At 37.3% G+C, this 18,593-nt stretch overlaps 1 protein-coding gene across 6 annotated transcripts in view; it reads right to left on the bottom strand.

Moving 5' to 3' along the window:
• FBXL4 (F-box and leucine rich repeat protein 4) overlaps nucleotides 1–18,593 on the bottom strand; it is an 80,862-nt gene that overhangs the window by 40,662 nt on the left and 21,607 nt on the right. For 3 of the 6 annotated variants that reach the window (XM_060283657.2, XM_030882998.2, XM_030882996.2), the window contains exons 2-3: nucleotides 11,411–11,528; nucleotides 10,176–10,759 (exon numbers count right to left, since the gene is read on the bottom strand). In XM_060283657.2, the coding sequence (XP_060139640.1) occupies nucleotides 10,176–10,687 (512 nt within the window). In that variant the 5' untranslated portion in view covers nucleotides 10,688–10,759; nucleotides 11,411–11,528. Of the gene's footprint in view, nucleotides 1–10,175; nucleotides 10,760–11,410; nucleotides 11,529–15,916; nucleotides 16,023–18,593 lie in introns of those variants that run through there. The other 3 variants (XM_060283658.2, XM_060283656.2, XM_030882997.2) reach the window with 3 other exon arrangements.

An 18,593-nucleotide genomic window follows, 5' to 3' on the forward strand; every position in this document is an offset into this window, starting at 1 on the left:
TAATTTATAATTCACTGACTACTAATAACACTTAAAATGTTTTCATATGCTTATTAATCATATCAAATTTTTTCCCCTCCAATATATTGTCAGTTCATTTCGTTGCCCGAATGGCCTATTTACTTTTTATGAATTTTATTTTTTTTATACAGCAGGTTCTTATTAGTTATCTACTTTATACATATTAGTGTATATATGTCAATCCCAATCGTCCAATTCATCCCACCACCACCACCCCCTCTCCTCCCCGCTTCTCCCCCTTGGTGTCCATATGTTTGTTCTCTACATCTGTGTCTCTATTTCTGCCTTGCAAACCGGTTCATCTGTACCATTTTCCTAGATTCCACATATATGCGTTAATATACATTTGTTTTTCTCTTTCTAATTTACTCCACTATGTATGACAGTCTCTAGGTCCATCCACATCTCTACAAATGACCCAATTTCGTTCCTTTTTATGGCTGAGTAATATTCTGTTGTATATATGCACCACATCTTCTTTATCCATTCATCTGTCGATGGGCATTTAGGTTGCTTCCAGGACCTGGATATTGTAAACACTGCTGCAATGAACATTGGGGTGCATGGGTCTTTCTGAATTATGGTTTTCTCTGGGTATATGCCCAACAGTGGGATTGCTGAGTCATATGGTAATTCTGTTTTCAGTTTTTTAAGGAACCTCCATACTGTTCGCCACAGTGGCTGTATCAATTTACATTCCCACCAACAGTGCAAGAGGGTTCCCTTTTCTCCACACCCTCTCCAGCATTTGTTGTTTGAAGATTTTCTGATGATGCCCATACTAATCGGTGTGAGGTGATAACCTCATTGTAGTTTTGATTTGCATTTCTCCAATAATTAATGATGCTGAGTAGCTTTTCATATGCTTCTTGGCCATCTGTATGTCTTCTTTGGAGAAATGTCTATTTAGGTCTTCTGCCCATTTTTGGATTGGGTTGTTTGTTTTTTTAATATTGAGCTGCATGAGCTGTTTAGATATTTTGGAGATTAATCCTTTGTCTGTTGATTCCTTTGCAAATATTTTCTCCCATTATGAGGGTTGTCTTTTGGTCTTGTTTGTAGTTTCCTTTGCTTTACAGAAGGTTTTAAGTTTCATTAGGTCCCATTTGTTTATTTTTGTTTTTATTTCCATTACTCTAGGAGGTGGATCAAAAAAGATCTTGCTGTGATTTATGACAAAGAGTGTTCTTCCTATGTTTTCCTCTAAGAGTTTTATAGTGTCCAGTCTTACATTCAGGTCTTTAATCCATTTTGAGTTTATTTTTGTGTATGGTGTTAGGGAGCATTCTAATTTAATTCTTTTACATGTAGCTGTCCACAGTTTTCCCAGCACCACTTACTGAAGAGGCTGTCTTTTCTCCATTGTATATCCCTGCCTCCTTTGTCATAGATTAGTTGACCATAGCTGTGTGGGTTTATCTCTGGGCTTTCTATCCTGTTCCATTGATCTATATTTCTGTTTTTGTGCCAGTACCATATTGTCTTGATTACTGTAGCTTTGTAGTATAATCTGAAGTCAGGGAGTCTGATTCCTCCAGCTCCATTTTTTTCCCTCAAGATTGCTTTAGCTATTCAGCGTCTTCTGTGTCTCCATACAAATTTTAAGATTTTTTTGTTCTAGTTCTGTAAAAAATGCCATTGGTAATTTGATAGGGATTGCACTGAATCTGTAGATTGCTTTGGGTACTATAGTCATTTTCACAATACTGATTCTTCCAATCCAAGAACAAGGTATATCTCTCCATTTGTGTCATCTTTGATTTCTTTCATCAGTGTCTTATAGTTTTCTGAGTACAGGTCTTCTCCCTCCTTAGGTAGGTTTATTCCTAGGTATTTTATTCTTTTCATTGCAATGGTGAATGGGATTGTTTCCTTCATTTCTCTTTCTGATATTTCGTTGTTAGTGTATACGAATGCAAGAGATTTCTGTGCGTTAATTTTGTATCCTGCTACTTTACCAAATTCATTTATTAGCTCTAGTAGTTTTCTGGTGGCATCTTTAGGATTATCTGTGTATACTATCATGTCATCTGCAAACAGTGACAGTTTTACTTCTTCTTTTCCAATTTGTATTCCTATTATTTCTTTTTCTTCTCTGACTGCCGTGGCTAGGACTTCCCAAACTATGTTTAATAACAGTGGCGAGAGTGGACATCCTTGACTTGTTCCTGATCTTAGAGGAAAGCTTTCAGTTTTTCACCACTGAGAATGATGTTTGCTCTGGGTTTGTCGTATATGGCCTTTATTATGTTGAGGTAGGTTCCCTCTGTGCCCACTTTCTGGAGAGTTTTTATCATAAATGGGTACTGAATTTTGTCAAAAGCTTTTTCTGCATCTATTGAGATGATCATATGGTTTTTATTCTTCAATTTGTTAATATTGTGTATCACATTGACTGATTTGCATATATTGAAGAATCCTTGCATCCCTGGGATAAATCCCACTTGATCATGGTGTATTATCCTTTTAATGTGTTGTTGGATTCTCTTTGTTAGTATTTGTTGAGGATTTTTGCATCTATATTCATCAGTGATATTGGTCTGTAATTTTGTTTTTTTGTAGCATCTTTGCCTGGTTTTGGTATCAGGGTGATGGTGGCCTCATAGAATGAGTTTGGGAGTGTTCCTTCCTCCACAATTTTTTGGAAGACTTTGAGAAGGATGGGTGTTAGCTCTTCTCTAAATGTTTGATAGAATTAGCCTGTGAAGCCATCTGGTCCTGATCTTTTGTTTGTTGTAATATTTTTAATCACAGTTTCAATTTCATTACTTGTGATTGGTCTGTTCATATTTTCTATTTCTTCCTGGTTCAGTCTTGGAAGGTTATACCTTTCTAAGAATTTGTCCATTTCTTCCAGGTTGTCCATTTGATTGGCATACAATTGCTTGTAGTAGTCTCTTATGATGCTTTTTATTTCTGCAGTATCCATTGTAACTTCTTCGTTTTCATTTCTAATTTTATTGATTTGAGTCCTCTCCCTCTTTTTCTTGATAAGCCAATGGCCTATTGAGATCCAGGTAAAAACTGATTACAGCAAGGCATTTAGGGAACTGAAATAGACAAAAGAGTATGAAACTCAGGGGAGAAATCTGAGTTGAGACTATAGAAGTCATCGACATACAAGTACCATAATGGTCTTTAGGCCAAGATGGGGGCAAGAAAGGCATATAGCACCACTCGCAGGAGAAGGGAAGTTTGGTTAATTTCTATGTTTAGGAATAAAAGCATAAGGCAGAAACTCAACGGGATTCCAGTAAACATATCACTAACCATAACAGTAGGACTTTTGCAGTTAACAGAACCCTTATAATTACCCCATATTTGTTAGATTTGCTACTTCTCTCCTGAAAACTAGGAATAAAACCCATCAAACATATAAAGAACCTGTGAGTATTTGTATTCAGAGACAACCTGAAAGTAGGAATGGAGAGACTGGTCCCTCTCTACATCCAATCTTGGGAGGCAGGGGAAGAGTTCTAAGGAACAGAGCAGGTTGCGGCAGATTTGAGGAGGAAAGGAAAGCTAGCTGGGCATCTTCTCACTTTCTGTGACAAGGCAGAAAAGCAAATTTGGAATGCCAGCCTAGACCTAAGAAGTGCCCCTAAGGCCTAAATGCAAAAATCTTTAGGGTTTCTAACAATGGAATTGATTTGAACACTCTACTGAAAATCCACACCGTTAAATAGAGCTAGCCATACAGGAACAGAAGTACGAAACATTTAAAACCATGTTCAGGGGAAAACGCATTCCTAATTTTGAACAGTACATTTCCAAGAATCCTGGGGTAAATGGTGGAAGGTATTAGAAAATTCGAACTGTGGTTTTACTCATCCTTTTGTTGCTGCTGGAAAATGACATGAAATGATGCTGGAGGAATGTCTCATGTCCAAGAAACAAGGACCACTCAGGACCCTGTTAAATAACTACCTGTACCGGTTCACAACACATGTGGACTAAACCAGCCTATTTTATTGTTTAGCTTCAACTAGAAGTTTTTATGAGCCTTAACAGAAACACTGAAAATGTAATATAGAAATCACCTCTGCCGGGTCCCTTGCCAAGCACTGATTAGAGCAGAAATATTCTACTGTAATAATGTATTAATCCACTAAAGTCCTCTCTCTCTCTCTACCTTGCAGAATGGACAAGGTTAAGATGATGCTTTAAAATGACTTCCTTAACATTTCTAGCATGTTTAAATGTTTAATGCTATGTTAGCATCATTTTTGCTTCTGACTTTATATAGCATAAACATTATATATTTAGTTATACATATAAGTTTAAATATGATAGCATTCTTAAAGTTGAAAAATATCAAACCTTATCAATTAGAAATATTTTTAAATGTCTAAACATAAAAAAATTCAAGTATCATTAGTTTATTTATATTTTATTTTGATTTTTCTTGATAGCCTAAGAAGTAATAAAGAAAAGTGGTAAAAAGATGGAAAAATTATTTTATAGATCTGTGGCCAGTTCAATTAAGTAACTCTGAGACCAATACAAATTGATTTGGGGGTATCTGTATTTAGGTGTTTTTGTTTAAAATTCTAATAGAACTAGAATATATTATTTTAAAGTTAGAAAGAGAAAGATATCTACTTTACCCAACAACAGAATATGTCAATCTTTTTTTTTAACTATAGTATGGTTGATTTACAATATTAGAATAGTTTCAGGTGTGTGACATAGTGATTCAATATTTTTACATATTCCACTTAAGTTTATTATAAAATAATGGCTATATTTCCTATGCCAATCTCTTTTTATTCTAGAAAATTAATGCCAGAATTTAAAAAGCTAGTCAGTGAAAATAAGCAAATACAAGCAAATGCACGTGTGCGTGCGTGTGTGTACACACACACACACACACACAATTTTCCATGAGATAGCCCTGACTCTTAATCCTCTAGACCCAGAACAGTGTTGATGAGATTAAACTGCTTTAAGTCATGGCCTTTGTAGTCTGCACATTCATGTGCTGACTATATATGCCCACACACCGTATTCATCTACTGGACAAATATGACAAACACTAATGTCCTTTGTAAGTATTTTAAATCTACAGAATCATGTGTAAAATTTGGCATGGAATCCCTATCAGGCTGCACTTTGTCTGCACTTGGAGCCCTTAATTCTGGGTTGGTAACCAGCATTCTCTTTACCAGCCCACTTATTTCTCCTTCTGTTGATTGCACTGAATGCCTACTATATGTCCAGTGCTTGGACACAAAGCACTCTGTCTCTGTAACTGTTGACCTGTTGTTACTCACTGAGAACATCTCTCTAGGGCTCCCAGGAAGCAGCAGGTAGACAAGAGAGGAAGAGAGATGTTCATCAATAGAAACTGGAAAAAGCAAGTTTTCTAACATATTCAGGTTGGAAGCCAGGCACATGGATGCAAAGAGCTTCCCTATAACCAAAATTCCTCCTGGTTAGTAAGCACAACTAGTAACCAGCAAAAAGAAAGTTCTCTTGCCAACATTGTTCCATTTTACCTGCTGAAAGTGAAGGGATAGAATAGGAAAACAAACTAGAATAAAATTAAGTACTCTAATAGGTATACCTACTCACTCCCTGCTTCCCAGCCTGTCTCTAATTGTAACTAACAAAGTGGCATCTGCTTTAAAAAGAACTAACCGATAAAGGGTCTGATCATTTCTGACTTAAATGACAAAATCATGCTTCTTGACTCACAAAGTCAAGGGGACCAGACTATGACCAATTCGTGAAATCATTGCTTAAGCAACTTCCTTTAGCAACAAATTCTGTGTCGGCCACTTTCTTTCTCCCTGCTTTCTTAACTTCAATATTCTGTAGCGAAAATGCTTTCAACACTCAAAAAAAAAATCCATACCACTAAATTTTATCCCCAAATAGCTTCATTCCAGTCAGCTTCCTCAATATGACTTCAATTTGTCATTCTCTTCCTCCTCTTTTCCGTCTCTCTTTCTCATGTGTAACCCTGCACTAGCCTTTTTTCTGACTCTTACACAAGCATCTATTAAGATCTTATACTCAGAACCAGGACACTCTATACTACCTTTTTTCTTTTCTCTTAGTAGAGCACTAGGCCCGAAGTCAGAAGACTTTGAGATCTTACAGAACTACCTGTAACTTTCCTACCTCACTCACTGAACAAAGAAATGCAATCAGACAAAATGGAGAAAGATTGCTTTTAAATTTTAAATGTTCTGGGACAAGTTCATTTCCCATAAATTCCTGAGCTACTCCAACACACTCTCTTATTTGCTAACTCCTAAGGGAGAAATAAAACTGTATGCAATTAATTAAAGTAATAGGCAGTACAGTACAGTGGTTCCTAAACCACAGTGTGTGATAGAGCTTTCCATGATTAAATGTGAAAAATAAAGAATACATTGGTATATATAAAGATATGCACACATATACACGTAAGTTGCCAACCACTCTTTATTCGAGATTCTGAGCATGCTAATTTCTCAGTATAAACTGGGGTTTCTTTTATGAAATGATAGTGATGAAAAATGATGGTAGCAAAGTAACTAATCTGAGAACCCTATATCAGTTCTCTAACTTTTATTATCAATACCATTATGTTTATACCATTATGTTTACCAGTTTATTGGAGTTGACTTTCTCTACCTGTGCTCTGCTTAGATCTCCTGTAGGTCTGGTGCCCATGTCCCAGATGTGCAGGCTTGCTCCTAAGGGCTCCCACCTGCAGCCTTCTACAGAGAACTACATAGGCTCCCAGAGCCTCCTCTTCATCCTGAGAGTGGCATGTGCCTGGAAGACTTCCATCTCCCCTTCCTACTCCCCCAGCCCACAGCCCAAGACAGACAGGCAGGAGCATCAGAGCCCAGCTCCCAGGCAACTGTGCCTCCAGGCTGACTGGGATTTCACAGGACTTTGCATCCTTGCCTGATTTCTTCCCTTCCTTACAGTGCTTTCCCCACTCCCTTATCTTCCCCACTCCTTACCAGTTTCTTCAGGAGCACTTCCTTAACAAACCTTTAGTAGAGGAACAGTCCTCTCAAGGTCTGCTTCTGGGAAACTGGATCCAAGAGCTCTATGAAATCCCAAAGCTTGTGGCCCTTCAACAGCTTGTTCTCTCCACTCTGGGGCTTTTCTCACTTCTCAGAACACCAAGATCTCACCTCATGGTTTCACCTTTGCACGTAGTATTCTCTCTCCACCATTCCTACCCAAACTAAAGCTTCACTCAACCCTCAGGTCCCAGTTCTCGGAGCCCCACAGGTTAGGCGTTCCCCTCTGCCCGCACATGCAACCTGCAATCTCACGGCCCTCTTCCAGGCTTGCCTGTAAAACTCAAAGAACAAGACCCACATCTGTCTGGCTCTGTTTTGTTCCTGGCAGTGAGTGAGCAGAGAAGGTGTTCAATCAATGTTTCTGATTGTCTAAAGAAATTCACCAAAACGTTAACAGTTACTGAATCTGGGCAGAAGAACTGTGGGGTTTTTTTATATATTTTTTCTTTTTTGGTATTTCCTAACAAGTTTTTTTAAACACTGAAACTGATTTCATAATCAGTAAAATTTAAAAGGCCCTTTTTTATTCTGCAATAATATATATTGGTTAGCTTCTTTTTCTCTTAAAAGTTAATGGTATTTTCTGTGGAATAAGGCTAAAAATCAGTTAGGCAAAGTAGAGATACATCTATAAATAAAGCTGTCACTTTGATCACAATCACGCACTACAGCTCTCAGCTAGGAACCCAAGAGCATGATTCATACTCAAAATCAGTTATGCAGACATTAAGTTTTAGATCAGAGGAAAGACATTACATGTTGCATAGATCTTATCCCCATATTGGTTCATCTTTTTAGAAAAAAACTAGATAGCTTTGTAGGAAAGAGGCAAAAAATGACAGAGTCCAATGAAACAATTCTCACATAAGAAAGGATCCTACTCAAAGAACTTTTTTTTCCTCTCAGGAAAAAAAGCCTGTATATTAAAGGATGCTGGTTTCCTGTTTTTTAAAAAAACTGACCCATTAATAATATTGTTCACAATGAATTATCAAAATCGTTCTGATAAGAACAGATAAAGATTATACCAGCAGTCTCCAGCTTGAGTTGAGCTGTACTCTGCATTTGCTTCCTGGTAGACTGGGAGGTGCTCCCTGGGAGTTGAGGGGACAGGGACTTCAAGGAAGCAGTGTGTTAGATGCAACATGCAATGTGATCTGCGCCCTCACTCCTCCTCCACAGGCAGCTGGGCTCCTACAGTTTAACAGGTGTCACAGACTGCCCTTGGGCTAGAATAAGCTCATAAGGGCAGAGATTTTTGTCTATTTTGTTCATTGTTCACTAATGTATCCTCAATACCCAGAACAATGCTTTAGCACATAGTAGACACTCAAATACTTAATGAATGAATCAAGCAATATAAAGGTTAAAAACTGATAAGATCAATAAGTACTCGAAAAATGGACAAATAACATGACAGACAGTTCAAGGAGAAGGAAATATAAATGGCTCTGAAACATGAGAAGATATCCAACCTCAGAGATGATAAAAGCATTTCAAATGAAAGTTAACATGAGATAACATTTTTCCCCTAACAAATTGACAAAAATGCTAAAATTTATTAAAACACTCTGTAGGTGAGGCTTCGGGAAAACATGCATGCATATACATTGCTGGTGGGAACAGAAATAGGAGAGCCTCTTTGGAGGGAAGTTTGGCACTACGTATTAAAATTACAAATACATAGACCCTTGGCCCAGCAATCTTTCTGGCAACTTATCCCACAGATATACTTGCACACATGCGAAGTGACCCATGGCAAGGTTATTCACTGCATTAATATTAATAATAGCAAAAGTATTGAAACAACTAAGAACCCATCAATAGGGGAGTTGTTAATAAGTTGGGGTACACATACACTGCATTACTTGCAACTGTAGAAAAGAATAATGAAGCTCTCTTTGCACTTACATGAAAAGATACAATATACACCAGTAAGTGAAACAAATGAGGTACAGAACAATGCAAATAGTGTGCTTATTTTTGTGTATAAAGAAAAATAAAATAAATACATTTGTATTTGCTTATATTTGCATAAAGAAACTCTGGAACAATGCAAAGAAGTGGATAAAAGTGGTTTCTTTGAGGGGGGGTGGATCCTAGGCACATGGGGAACAGGGTACATGCAAGACTGCATTATGTAATTTTTAGATTTTTGAACCATGTGAATATATTACCTAGTCAAATAATTATATTTTAAAAAAGCAGGAGGCTGAACTACAGAAATGAGAAAGAGAAAGAGAGAGAGAGAGCGCCTTTAGGGAGAATGCATGAATACTTAAGGCAACATGTATTTATTTTAATTAATTAATTTATTTATTTTTGGCTGCACTGGGTCTCCATTGCTGCACGCGGGCTTTCTCTAGTTACGGCGAGCAGGGGCTACTCTTCCTTGCGGTGCGCGGGCTTCTCATTGCAGTGGCTTCTCTTGTTGCGGAGCACAGGCTCTCGGCACACGGGCTCAGTAACTGTAACACGTGGGCTTCAACAGGTGTGGCTTGTGGGCTCTAGAGCACAGGCTCAGTAGTTGTGGCGCACAGGCTTAGTTGCTCCGTGGCATGTGAGATCTTCCTGGACCAGGGCTTGAACCCGTGTCCCCTGCATTGGCAGGCAGATTCTTAACCACAGCGCCACCAGGGAAGTCCCCAGCATTTATTTTTAAATGAATATACTTGTTACGAAAACATCCACCTAAGATTAAAGCTAATCCCCTACGGACTTCCTCTAAAGTGTCACTCTGTAGGTCGACTTTGAGTTACTCAAAGTATTTAAAAGCAGTAATATGATGTCTGTTTGAAAATCTGTTAGAAATCATATTTCCAACTAACTTCTCAGATTGGTCCATGTCCCAATTAGTTCAAATCGTGCTTTTCATTTATAGTAAATTCACACACAAATCTCACAATCCATGATTATTATGGTGTGAGGTTTTATAGGTATAAAGAATGCATTACATTTCATATGTCTGATCTTTCTTTCCCTATCAGAAAACTAAGGAAAATTTTAAAAATCGAATTTGTTTAAATGACTTAAGAGAATGCTTCCAGTGAAAAAAGACCTCCAGTATTAAAACTACCACAATCTTTCAGCCATAGAACATGGTCATTAAAAAATGAGTCTTACCTGACTTCAGCTGGTGGACTTGGGGAATAGGGATTTGCAGAACAAGCTAGAATTCTAATGACTGCTCCAGGATGATAGGTTTCTAGAACGTGAACAGCTGTAGGATACACCTGTTGTTCAAAAGCAAGTTCCACATAGTCTTGGCTCTGGAAGTTAGGCGGCGTCCTCTTAAATGGCACAGGAGCGCTGGGACACTGATCCCACCATGTTCCGTAAGTTCGAAACACAGCTGTCTGAGTGAAGTCACCAGAACTCGGGAATACATTTGGTACACCTGCTAAGTTCCACATGGTATAGGACATGCTATTCTCACTCCCATAATGGGAGCTGAAATCCACTACTTCTTTGGCATACTGGACCACCTCTGCATTGAGAGGGGAAGTCCGGCTGTTTGCTTCTATAGTTCTATGGCTGTTCATCATTTCTCCTCTTGTAGCTGTCCTGGCTCGGCGCCGAAGGCACATATAATAAAACATAGTCAGAACTGTTAACATGGGAAAGACTGGTGGCATCTAGGTGTGAATTATGAAGCTTCAAAAGGTCAGGTGTCCTCGGTAAGACGCGCGAATTCTTTGAAGGATGTTCTAAAAAAATGAATGGCTTGTTGAAGTAAAATAATTTAAATAAACAGAAAAATGCATGGATAAGGTAATAAACGGCTTTTTACCCAATGTAATTTCCCAGAATGAAACTGAAAAAAACAACATTCACGTAAATGAGACTCTCTGGTATAATTTATCTAATGTACTTTTAAGAAAACTGAATACTGAAAATGTATACAATTTTATGCTATATGGGAAGCAAAACTGATATTATAAGGCAATGGCAGATGTATGACCCAAAAAAAACCTATTTTATGCAAAATTATAACTATCCTTCAAGAAATACTAAGTCCTTGAACTTTTAAAATTAAAATTATTTAAAATATATGGGGAACCACTAAAATACTGCTGTAAATCCAAAAGGACCTTAGGCATTTTATAACTTCACATTTAAACAAATGATTCCCTATTGTTAATTATGACTCACTTCCGAACATGCTAAGTACAGATTTCACATTACGGGAATACAGATTTCTGGAGCTGACAGTTAATCCAGACCAACTATATTAACTGCCTTACACATCACAGATCACCAGACAGTGTTTAATTTATAACCCCTAGCATCATTTGTGAGGGTAGTCCATGGCTGGCTGGCATCTGGTTTGTTGCCAGCTACTCTTAGAAATCACTCACCCCAGATAGAATGGTCACAGGATACACACCAGAAATGCAAAGGTTGGCACTCATCCATGTGGCCTGGCAATTACACTCTGATTTCAGGTACCAATGTTGAAATATGACATTCTTTTACCTGTAAGACAAGAGTTTTAGAAAATATTTTTATTTCTGACTTAGGAAGTCAAATATCCCAACAAGTTTATTATCATAGATAAATAGCTACTTACTAGATACAGAACGTTCAAATTGAACACATCACATCTTTCTGAATTGTGTGGACAATTTTGAATAATTAATATATTTTTAAAATTTTATGACAGAATGTAGTAAAAATATTATTAATGAACCCTTTTTATATAGAGGTTGCAAACCCATAGCTTATAGGTCAAACCATGCCAGCATATATATTAGGACCAAATATATTTGGTGATTTTTAAAATTTGGATGAGTTTGCAACCTTTAACAATCCAGAAAACCCTGTTGAGAAGAGGCCTGGTGGCCGCTCCTGTTCCCAGCCAGCTCTACTAGTTTACAACACAGGCCTGGCCCCTGTCTGCACTGACTAGTAATCTCTTGTCTACACAAACAGGGAAATCAAGCATACTCATTTTTCTACCTGTAAAGTCTTGAGTTTAATTTCTCCTAAGTAAAAGAAGGAAAATAAAACAACTTTTCTTTAGTAGAGCAAAACGTTAACACTAAGATTATAAAACATTAAACGCCTCTCCAACCCCAAACCTCTAACAGCTTTTTGTTCTTACGCACAAGATAGAATCTAAATCCCTTGGTTTGACATTTCAAGGCTCTCCTCAAGCTAGACCCATTTCTTTTTGTCTAATGCAGTAAACTCTTTCACTTTCTAAACACCCTTCCTATTTTACTTTAACTCTACCTCGACATTCCTTTTCCAGCCACTTTATTCCATAAGTAGGCTTATTATCTGGTACCACCTTTGTATCAGATATATACCCTTGTTCCACAAGGGCCTACATTAGGACCAAGTTTCTTGAAGGAAGGAATCTAGCCAAAGATTTCATTTATCAAAGTACTCAGTACATAGTAGGCACAAAATATGTCACGTGTTGACAGAAAGATGATGAGCAAACAAAAAAATTATACAAATCTAAAATAATTTAAAATTAGATAACAGCATCCTCTTCCTCTCAATCCCAGCCAGATCCACACTGAAATGCCTGACAAAAATATAACCGGCAAAACAGTAAATGAAGAGCTGAGTTAGAAACACGTGAGGAAAACCCACAGTTGTGAGAAACAGAGAGGAAAGTCAAAGGGCGGAGAGCAGGAGCTGAAGCTAGTATGAGTCAGGGAACCAATTATGGGTCTTAGTGGTTGTAGTAAGGGGACTTTCTAACACACATGCAGAGAGGTTATTTCAAGCCACGGGTCACATTTGGAAGAAACTTCATAAAGCCAAATTCAGGAAAAATCACCCTATCTGTAAAGCCAGGAACGCGAAAACTTAGCTCACCAGCCAGGAAGCCAAAGTACACTTGACATCAACATAGGCAGTGGCGGAAAGTCACCGGAGAGAAATCAGAACCCTGTTAGGCGTGTACCACGCAGAGTGTGGGCCTAAATTCACACCGTCTTCATGGCTGAGAATCCCTACACCATCCCTAAGCCAAAAGATCTAAAAAGAAAGAGTGGTCCTGAACTGGTAGGGGCAGATGTGAACTTCTTTGCAGGGATGCTTCCACAACACGAGACTGACTAAACCCTTACTAAAGATGCATCACAGTACAAACTTGCAGACCGTAAAAGAAAATGAACCACAGGGACGGACAGTCAGTAGGCAGACACACTAAATGGAAGAACTTGCACCCTAAAAACAAGAAATAATAGAACACTCTGAACAAGACTTTTCCTGAAAAGACTAACAAAGCATGTATTAAAATAAATAAGGAGTTTCTGCAGCACATGCTCTAATGCTGACATATCATGAGTTGACAAATCAGATCACCTCAGGACATACAACACCAAGTGCTGAAGTACAGGACAGGTTATAAATGTGGGGAAAATAATTATCTAGAATATCACCTCTTTATTCAAACATTTCACCTACCACAAGTATAAATATGTCAAATAAAAAAATTTACAAATGCACAAGTATCAAATCTTTAACACCAAAACCTGAAATGAAATAGCTCTTTCTTTTACCACATACACTTTATTTCAAAATAGGCCCCCAGGTAAATTAAGAAGTGTAATTTTCTAAAGAAGTTACTTGGCCCATCTCTTTCTTAAAAGAAAATTAATGAAACAAAGTTAAACTGCAAAAATGAAATTTATGAAATAAAGAATAATGTACAAGTATCCAACTCAATTGACAGCTCAGCTAATTTGGAAGACTGTGGAGCTCAGCTAATTTGGAAGATTGTGGATGTTTTATTCCTGGAAATCTTCAAGGGAAGGACAGAAACCCATCTGCCAAGGTGGATGGATGGGTCTCACTGTATCATCTATGGACATCACCTCTCTCTCCACAGTCTATAAATTGCTGCAACCGAGCTCCTTTTACTTTCTTTATAAAACTGCATTTATCAGAAAGTAATAGTTTTATAAAACCAAAGAAACACCTGCAAAATAAGATATCATCATTCATGTGAACATTCACAATCATTCCTGGCAAAAAGGTTGAGACAAATTGTGAAAGACAAATTCTATTTGACCTACCAAGCCACGAACTTTACAACTGTTTCCCAGCTAGCTTTTACCATCATAGATTATGGGATAATATCAAAAACAGCAAGACTGTCGTGTGGGCAATATCATTTTTAAGCTGTTGTTAAAGTTAAGTAAAATTCTGCACTGAAGTAACATATGTACAAGTGAGTTATAACTTTATAACATATAAAGAAGTTTACATTTACACATGAAGTTTACATTTTCACATTTACATATGAAGAAGTTCAAACTTCTCAGCGAGAAATGTAAATGGATGCTTGATTTTTTCCAACTATGGATAACAATAATCTTTAGAGTTAATTTTTTGTAAGATAAAGCTAAAATGACAAAAAATTTTAAAAGAAGGAAAAGCAGTGTAAAAAAAAAAAAAGCACTGGAAATAAAGCACTGGAAAAGCAAATATATTTATTATTTTTCCAGCCATACTATTTGGAAAAATGTAATGAAGTTAAAACCTGTTTTTGAAAACAAACACGGCATGGAAATAAAAAAGGGAAATGTGTAAACCCATTGTTAACATTCTTCTTGATTCTAAACTCCTTTCCAGTCAACTAAGATGATACATCAAAGTATTTGGGGGGTTGGGGACGAACATATGGAGAAGAAAGGATAGCTCACTCTACTTTTCCCTGGGAAATGAAGATGAAAAAGGGAAGAGAGCCGCAGTTTCAGGACTCATGTGGGCAGCAACGACCAATGCAGAAGTTTAAATTGTCCATGTACTATCTGGACTTTTGCCAAGGCATTGAGGCAATTTGTGATAACCAGTGAATATCCCAATGGGCACTGAACCAAATGCAAAAGATACAATAACTCCCCTTTAGGAGGAGAATGGAATTCAAAGACAAAATGATTTTTCCCACCTGGTGCAAATAAACAAATATTAGTCTGGTACACTAAATTTGTCCAAGAGGGTGACTATAAGATGTACCTTTTGGGAGGTATATACATTTCTTTTTCAGTTCATTCAAAAAGCTACATTATACAAGGATCATTTTTACAGTGAAATGTCTGTAATATATTAAATGTGCTTTTCAAATAATTTTGACTATAATAAAACATTTGAGCAAAACAAAAAAAAAGCTACATTAATTTTAAGGATTCGCACAATACATAAAAATATTATTTTCCGTTTAACAAAAAGTCTGAAAAAGGGTGATCTTTATTTTACAAGTTATTTTATCTAATCAATTGTCAACAATGATTACGAAGTAAGAAATTCCCCACAACTCACTGAAATTTTATACTAGCACAATCAAGGAATACAAAACAACAGCCATTTTAACCTGCATCAGGAGACTTTCATACACCTTGGGAAACAACTTGCTTTATGCGACATGATATCATTTTAATACAAGTTTACTTTCAACCACATCTTTCATATTATAAAATGCTTAACGAAGTTAAACAATACAATTACAGAGAAAGCAATAACAGTGGAAAAGAGAAATTAAGAGGTATAGACAAGGGAGAACATATGTTTACTACTGAGATTTGAAGTGAGATGGGGAGTCGATGAGGCGGAGAGAAGCAGGATGGCAGGAACTGCAGAGAAGATGGCAGAGGAAAGTGGAGGAAGGAAAAGGGCTTTTCATGAAATCAACGAAAGGAGGTAGTTGGGATGAACTCGAAAGCCTAGGTTCATGGTGTGATGGAATAACCTGGAAAACAAGTTTAAAACTCCAAAGAGGATTCTCAACTTATATTAAAGTCAAAAGATATGGGAAAGATAAAAAGGCCAGGCAAAAAGGCAGAGCTCTACACTGAAGGCAAGTCATAACACAATACTTACTTGTAAAATAACACAATACTTACTTGTAAAATAGCCCACAGAGATGTGTCAATGAAGTGACAGAAAAAAACGAGGGTTTCGGCAGCCTTGCAGGATGTTAACAAAATGTCACAGAAGGCGTAATGTGGTAACAGATCAAGAAAAAATGGCTGAACTTTAAATGCTGTCATTTCTGAATCCTGATGAAACTGATCAAGAGACACTGCTTTAAGGAAAGGACTTTTCTGGTTGAGTCTAGACATCAAGACACGAGGGAATGGAGGAAAATATCAATCAAGAAAAGAATGGAATTACACTTGAACTTGGTGCAGCAGCTGACATAACCAGCCCCCTTCCCTGGCCTGCCTCCTGTAGGCTTCTACGCCACCACATGCTCTCCTATCTCTTCCCACCCCTCTGGTAACTTCTCAGTCTCCTCTCTGGGCCTTCTCCCTCCTCATTCTTCTAAAATATACAGAGGTCCCATTAAAGGAAGGCTGTCTTCTTGATAACATGATACATGAGAACCTCCCACCGACCTTGGACCAGTCTTCTCCCTGTCCCTTCCACTTCTACACACCCCACCCTTCCTGTAGACCCACCAGAACCTCCACCACGGCCTCAACTGCACTTGTGCTTTCACACCTCAGCACCTTCAAGTCTCCCACTGAGGCTGCGTGGCCCTGGAATTCCCTTGCTCCTCCTCTGCTTGGCACCCTCTTACTCATCTTTAAGGTTCAGACCTTATCCACTACCCGCTTTTTCCTTGCTCTTACATTTCGTGTGCCATTTCTTACATGCTGAGATATTTTTTCTACCTTAATAGACTACGAACCCCTCAAGTTCTAAGAATGTGTCTTAATTAGAACTACATCTTTAGGGCTTAGCACATGCCAATATATACTCAATAAACATTTATTCATCTTTTTTGGAGACTGGCAGAGTAGATGGCAGAAGAGAATTAAATAAGTTTAAAATAGACACAGAAATAAAACCCTTCAATACAAGGCACATGTAGACCAAAAAATGACGCAAAAAAAGTTCCATATCTGGATATAGAGAAAAAGAGGGGGGAAGTGGATAAGGAAAATGGAAACACAATAGGTAAGAATCAAATGTATGACTTTCCTTGAAACACTCCAATAAGGAATAGTATATATATTGAAATTTTACTGTTCAAAGAGAATGTGAAACAGTGGTAACTTTTTGTACTAATTCTATTAGTACAAAAGCAGCCTTGAATACGTAAAAAGACCTGACCTTGGCCACAAAGAAACTCTGATTGAAATTAAAGAAAGATTCATGAAAGAGATGATTAGAGAGGTAAAAGAAAGCTATTCTCTCAAATATGGTGATTTTTTTTAACACTCCAAATCTATGTTAAGACCATACGGTGATTATGGAGAACTGGAAAAACTGGATGAAAAAGAAGTTCTTAAACAAAAAAGGGATAACCTCAAGCAAAAGAAAAGAGACAGGCCAAGAGAGGCAATAATATAAGAGTAAGGGTAAAAAGACAGGTTCATATTGTTCAGGTATTAGATATGCTATAGGGAGGAGCAAAGTCTTAACAATAGCATCCCTTAATTACTTACAATGTACTATATTGAAAAATATGACAGTGTCAGGAAGGAGACTATGGGGGGTTGAATATTATAACTTCACGTTTCTCTCTCTTCCTCTAAGTAAATTCTCCTCCAGTTGAAACATTTTTATTATGACTATAGTTTGTAATCAACAAGGCCCCAATATAGAATAAACAGGTTGAGTTCTTAACTGAACCATGTGGACGCACAGAGAGAAGAGAGCCTCCTACCCAGCTTCAAGGCTTTTTGAAAATCCAGGCATATAAAGCAGAAGGAGAAGGCAAGGGAACCAACCAGGAAGAAAAACCTAAAGGCCAGGGAAAAATCTTGAAAACCAAAGAGGTAAACAGTATCCATTTCTCTTCCAGGAATCAAGGTCAGCTTTGAAAATACAAAAAGTATGGAACACAGTGGGCTCTTCAAAATTTCTGCTGAGTTAATGAGCAAATGGCCAGGACTAAGCAGGAAGTGCCTAACCAGTGAAACTAGGAATACACTTGTCAGAAAACAAAGGAGGTTTAGAATCAATTTAAACTAGGAATTGACAATGGTTAGTTCTACAGAATGTTTTATTTCTCCTCTTTCTTTCCTAGACTTTAACAAGCATATCTAAACTTACAAAATATTTCACAAGCAATCTTTAGTAGCACGAAAAAGGAATTAAGGACTCAATGTTAAAAACACACACACACACAACTGTAGGATAAATGAATGGTGATTTTCTGATACAATAGATCTGGAAACCCTCTTCCTACCCAAGATACTATCTCACAAGTGACAAAGAGGGACATATTTCTAATTACACAGGTATGACACTATAAAGTACCTTACTTACAAATGTCACTAATGCTATATTATCTCTATTTTACATGTTTCTTAATTGTTTAATGATGAATAAGAATAAACCATCTGAATGGGAAGAACTATAATAACCCTAAACCTCTAGCTGACACACAACGTATATTTAACTAAAACCTACAGTATTAAAAATTAGGAATATCTGGTGGCAGATAATTTTAATGGACACACTAGAGAGAAAAAATCTCTCTCTAGCTATTAAAACCACAAAGTAAATGTGAATTTATTTTAGCCAAATACTAACTATACATTTGTACATTAAAATAAAGAGCATTTT

Source organism: Globicephala melas, chromosome 14, assembly GCF_963455315.2.
Source record: "Globicephala melas chromosome 14, mGloMel1.2, whole genome shotgun sequence".
NCBI lineage: Eukaryota > Metazoa > Chordata > Mammalia > Artiodactyla > Delphinidae > Globicephala > Globicephala melas.